The sequence below is a fragment of the Oncorhynchus masou genome, chromosome 16 (genome assembly GCF_036934945.1).
Source record: "Oncorhynchus masou masou isolate Uvic2021 chromosome 16, UVic_Omas_1.1, whole genome shotgun sequence".
Classification (NCBI taxonomy): Eukaryota; Metazoa; Chordata; class Actinopteri; order Salmoniformes; family Salmonidae; genus Oncorhynchus; species Oncorhynchus masou.
The window spans coordinates 15,254,577-15,260,677 of NC_088227.1; the positions used below are offsets into that span (position 1 = coordinate 15,254,577).

General features: G+C 37.7%; 1 protein-coding gene across 1 annotated transcript; it reads right to left on the reverse strand.

Annotated features, from left to right (window-relative positions):
- Nucleotides 1-1,573: 1,573 nt before the first annotated feature.
- Nucleotides 1,574-2,599, reverse strand: LOC135557179 (trace amine-associated receptor 1-like). The gene has a single exon (XM_064990384.1). It carries the CDS (start codon nt 2,597-2,599, stop codon nt 1,574-1,576), a length of 1,026 nt encoding a protein of 341 aa, XP_064846456.1.
- Nucleotides 2,600-6,101: the final 3,502 nt, after the last annotated feature.

A 6,101-nucleotide genomic window follows, 5' to 3' on the forward strand; every position in this document is an offset into this window, starting at 1 on the left:
TCCTGAGTAAAGTATTTATAATCATTTAATTGCATATAAATGGATGAGAGAGCTTCCTACTTCCTGAGCTATGTTGTTGATGTATATTGAGAAGAACGTGGAGCCTAGGATTGAGCCTTGGAATACACCCTTGGTAATATGCAGTGGCTGAGACAGCAGATTTTCTGACTTTATACACTGCACTCTTTGAGAGAGGTAGTCAGAACAATAGATATATCACATGTGAATCCTTTTTCTCTGGTCAAAAATGTGATGAAAATGTGAACTTGACTCTTGTGCTTTTGTACCTATAGACTATTACCATAATGATCATCACAATATAATGTTGACCAATCAAACATTACTACATTCAACTCTACATAAAAGATGTGTAGCAGAGCACTACATTTGATAATGTCATAGTTGTAACCACTCCCTTCAAGAGGATATGATAGTCTCTTTCATTGACCACAAGACCATCCAATCAGTTAGTTCATTACACATTTGACTGTTTTTGCCAAATTGCTACAATAATTTGATTTAAGGGGCTGGATTCAGTACGATTTGCCTATGTTCTGCATTGTAGCCCAATTGACATTTAAAAGCAGTGGTCTATTCACAGCATTAGGAATTACCTTTACATTTTAAGGGCACTACAGAGCAGAATTTCAGAGATAAGGCTTGAATCCAGCACTACCCCACAAGACCAGACTTGTGGTTACATGTAAGATAAATGACTGATAGGGTTATAATACCTACAGTAACCTCCTCATTCCAAATATTGGTGATCCAAATGCACCTGGATCCTGAATGATTTGTTTGCTGATATGGTAGTAGGTTACACAGAATACACAGAACACAGAGCCATTTTAATGTGACATCATTGCTCAGCTCTTTCGAGTTACTAGATACTCGTCATGTTCAGGCAAGTGCCAAGATAGGGCTCAACCAGCGCCCGAGCAGCTGCTCGTTTGCCTGCTTATGAAAATGTGTCATTGCAGCTTGGTGGATTCCCTCCTACCTTAATATGGATGCTACCATGATTACAGATAATCCTGAATGAATCGTGAATAATGATGAGTGAGAAAGTTATAGACTCTCAAATATCATACCCCCAAGACATGCTAACCTCGCACCGTTACAATAACAGGAGAGGTTAGCATGTGTTGGGTGTATGATATTTGTGCTTCTATAGCTGTCTCATTCATAATCTTTCATGATTTATTCAGGATTATCCATAATCATGGTAGCATCCTCATTAATGTTGAAATGTTCTATTCTTATTTCCTGTAAAAGTGACTTCAAAATTACACAATACATTATTTACCATTAATCTTTATTGATAAGAGTGTGTAGAGTCCCAAGCTGGATATAGTCACTGTTGCATGCAATGAATGTGTGAAAAAAATACTTTTTACTAATTTAATACACATATAAGGGAATTCGTCCCAATACTTTGGTCCCCTTAAATCGGGAGCCTCAGTCTGCACTTTAACCTCATAGTCATTGTATCAATTAAAACCGAAAGTGCTGGAGTACAGAGCCAAAACAACAAAAAATGTTTCTGTCTCAGTACTTTTGGAGCTCACTGTATTTATTCTGAAAACAATTGTATTTCTGAAGAGTCAGGTTGAAATATTTGACCAGAAATTATAATTCTAAACGCCCTCCTGAACCAACTGTAAAAGAATGCATACACCATGGGATTAATTGTTGAATTCAAATAGCCAATCCATACAAGTGTTTCTAACAAATCTGGTGGGGTAGAGTAACTAATAAAAGGATCAATGCAGTTAACAACAAAAAAGGGTGTCCAGAATGATAGAAATACCCCCATAATGATAGCAAGTGTTTTGGTGGCCTTCCTCTGTGATTTACCTACTGAATTCTGATTGGTTGTACCCTGAATTGAGCGTGTCTGTCTCTGTGCTATTAGGAAAATCTTTAGGTAGATGCTAAGCATCCCGACTCCTGGGATGTAGAATGAGAGAACCAAAGACACAGTACTCGACGCTTTGTTTTGAAACAAAATACATCCTCCCTCACAGGCAACATTATTATAGTAAAAATCCTCCATGCCCAAAATATTGAGCTCCAGAAATATCATACAAAACCCTACTACGGCAGATACCATCCAGATGACCAGCATCATAATCAGAACAACATGAACAGTTATTTTAGTTCTATAAAGGAGAGGGTGACACACTGCATAATACCGGTCAATAGAAATAAAACACAAGTTAAGAATGGATGCAGTGCACAACATGACATCAGAGCTGGTGTAGATTTTACAGAATAAATCCCCAAAATACCAGCAGCTTTCCGCTGAATATATTATTCTGGGAGGCATCACTAAAACCCCCAAGAGAAGGTCTGACACAGCCAGAGAGAGGATGAGGTAGTTGGTTGGGGTGTGGAGCTGTTTGAAGTGAATGATGGGGATGATTACAAGAAGGTTGCCACACACTGTGAGAACAGACATTGAGCCGAGTAAGACATAAAATAATACTCGTATTGTTGGAGGAAAGATTGACCTTTTGCAAGACCCATTCACTGATCCAAAACATAGAAGTATATTCTCAACAATATCAGCCTTGCTGAGACTGATTCCTGGTTCCATGGTCGTGGTTGAAAGAATCTTATCTGAAATACCAGAGATATATTATTGTCACATTATTACTATAGATGTAAAACATAAATTACAGAATATTAGTTGTAATAATGTCCATGTATTTTTGTCACTTGATAAAATGTATTAAAATGTATTAAAATTACTTTTGCTTATTCGTTGGAAACATTACTACAAAAGCCGAAAGGGATTGTTTTGCCATTTCAAAAGATAGTTAATCAATGTTTCTGTTCAATTCAGCATACCTTACCTCTCAGCCATGCAGATGGTGATTTATCACATGTAAACCCTTTTTCTCTGGTCACAATGTGATGCAAATGTGAACTTGACTCTTGTGCTTTTGTACCTGTAGTTGATTACCATAATGATGATCACAATATAACGTTGACCAATCAGACATTACTACATTCAACTCTACATAAAAATCTGTAGCAGAGCACTAAAGTTAATGATGTCATAGTTGTAACCACTCCCTTCAAGAGGATATGATAGTCTCTTTTATCAGCCACAAGGCCATCCAATCAGTTAGTTCATTACACATTTGACTGTTTTTGCCAAATTTGCTACAATAATTGGATTTAAGGTGCTGTATTGCCGAAGTTACGCATTGTAGCCCAATTGACATTTAAAAGCAGTGGTCTATTCACAGCATTATCAGGAATTACCTTTACATTTTAAGGGCACTACAGTGCAGAATTTCAAAGGTAAGGCTTGAATCCAGCACTTTCTTGTTCAGGCAAATGCACAGATAGGGCTCAACCAGTGCCCGAACAACTGCTCTTTTGCCTGCTTATGAAAAAGTGTCATTGCAGCTTGGTGGATTTAAAAAAATTGTATGAATAATGCAAACGTAATAAATTGTCTCTTTTAATTTTTAATGTAACTAATTGCACCTCAAACTAGCTAATTTCATGAGCTCCCGAATCTCAGAACATTTCCCCTTCACCTGCCCTTAGAGTGCACTCGTCTGACTTGCATGTAGTGGCCACTGGCTGGCGATGCTGGGTGCGGAGACATGAATGCTGATAGGAGGCTAATATTGAGTTGAATCTGTCATATGTGTCTCTCACCGTTAGGGACAACAAACTGGACCCGCTAGAACGTAACTATGTGTTTTATGTTTTTATCATGGTTTAAACAGAAGTCGCTGTGAATTTTGGGCCTGCTTTGAAATATGTGATTGTTGTCTTCTAAACGAGTTGGAAAAAGTGGGTGTGGTGTCAGTTTGTATCAGTTTGGTGTCAGAATGATATCTAATTGACTGATATATGCTGACTTGCTGGTTGACTTTTGTCCATTTGCAATATGTTTAAACAGTGATAGACCATCAAGAAATTGACATTCTGAAATCAACACCAACGAGTGATGGAGTAGAACCAGAATCACTGCCCGGCCATCCTGAGTTCATCGGGCCCGTCAAATTTGCATTCCTGCAGTTTTTTTTGAGTATGTAAAATTCGTGATGGTAAATGCCCATTGAAACATATTGCAAATGGACAGCCGAGCGCCTGGTGATTGGAATGGTTTTACCAGGAGCACATTTTTCAAATGGTTTTAAATGTCTTTAGAGGGATGAAAGGGGTCTACGGTTGGGTAGGGAGCACCCCTCACCCATTTGGACATTTATTATGGCATTTGGCAATGGTTAACTGACTTTTGACCTCATATTGCAAATGGACAAAACATGTGCCTTTTGGACAAGTAAAAAAAAATATGACAATAAAATATGTCAAAAGTATGTTTGTACAGTTCTTATATATGTATAATTGACAAAAAAACAAATCGAAAGAATTTCGAAAAAATGGTCCAGAAAACACTTTTTTTGGCGGTGATATGTTTTTTCAATTTTTTTCAAATGTTCAAAATTTGAGTCTTGGATCTTGACTTGATGTGCATTTGCAATATGAAGATTTACCATGGAGCGCACTCGCCTTTTATTGGATTTTTGCTGTGTGACACCTGGCATTTGCCATATGAGATTTGCAATAAGTTTTGAATGAAATGGCGTCCATTTGAGTGGTATTGTACATATGTTTCATACGGTGCCAATGTTACGGCTTTCTAGGTGTGAAGGAGAGTCGGATCAAAATGAGGCGTGTAGATGACGATCCATGTTTAATAAACAAACGTGAACAGGATTCACTTACAAAAACAATAAACGTAATGAAAGTAACGAAAACCGAAATAGCCTATACTGGTGTAAATAAACACAGAACAGGGACATAAGGACATCAGGACACTAAGGACAATAACCCACGAAACACTCAAAGAATATGGCTGCCTAAATATGGTTCCCAATCAGAGACAACGATAAACACCTGCCTCTGATTGAGAGCCACTTCAGACAGCCAAAGACTTAACTAGAACATCCCACTAAGCTACAATCCCAATACAAACACACCACATACAAAAGCCCGTGGCCTGACCAAATAAATGAAGACAAACACAAAATACTTCGACCAGGGCGTGACAGCCATTAAGTTCCCATTCATTTTTGTCCATTTCAGGGGGGTATTCTCTTACATTTCTATCGCACCATACTGCCCTTAGTTCTTCAACAATCAATGGGTATACTGCATCCTTAATAGAATTTGCAATTGGGCAATAGGAAATCTGCAGATTGTGCCTTTAATTAATAATTACTTCTCAGGGCTAGGGTCAATTTTTCTGAATTTCTGCCTGATTGACATGCCCAAAGTAAACCGCCTCATACTCAGGGCCAGAAGCCAGGATATGCATATATTTGGAAGCATTGGATAGAAAAGACTTTGAAGTTTGTAGAACTATATATCATACAAATATTGTATGAGACCAGATTGCAATTCCTATGGCTTCCACTAGATGTCAACAGGCTTGTTACTTCCAAAAAGAGTAAGAATTTGGAGTTTGGTACAAAGAGTCACAGTGGAAAATCAGTCTGTTGGCACGGGACAAGGCGGACACGAGCTTGCTAAATTTTTGTTTTCTATTCTTTCCGTAGGAAGTAATTATAGTGTATTTACATTTTAGGTTACATGAGGATTAAATAGAATTGTAGTTTGAATTGTTTGAACAAAGTTTAGCGGTAGGTTTTTAGATACCTTTGTCTGCAAGTTGAACGAGTGGATTACTGAAATCGATTACGCCAACAAAACTGACCTTTTGGAATATAAAGAAGGATTTTATCTAACAAAATGACAATTCAAGTTGTAGCTGGGACCCTTGGGATTGCAAACAGAGAAAGAATTTCAAAAGTAGGTGATTTACTTAATCGCTATTTGTGATTTCATGAAGAGTGTGCTGGTTGAAAAATATGTTGATGTGGGGAGCTGTCCTCAAACAATCGCATGGTATGCTTTCGCTGTAAAGCCTATTGTTAATCGGACAATGCAGTTAGATTAACACGAATTTAAGCCTTTAACCGATATATGATACTTGTATGTTCATAAATGTTTAATATTATGATTATTCATTTGAATTGCGCGCCCTCCAATTTTACCGGATGTTGTCAACA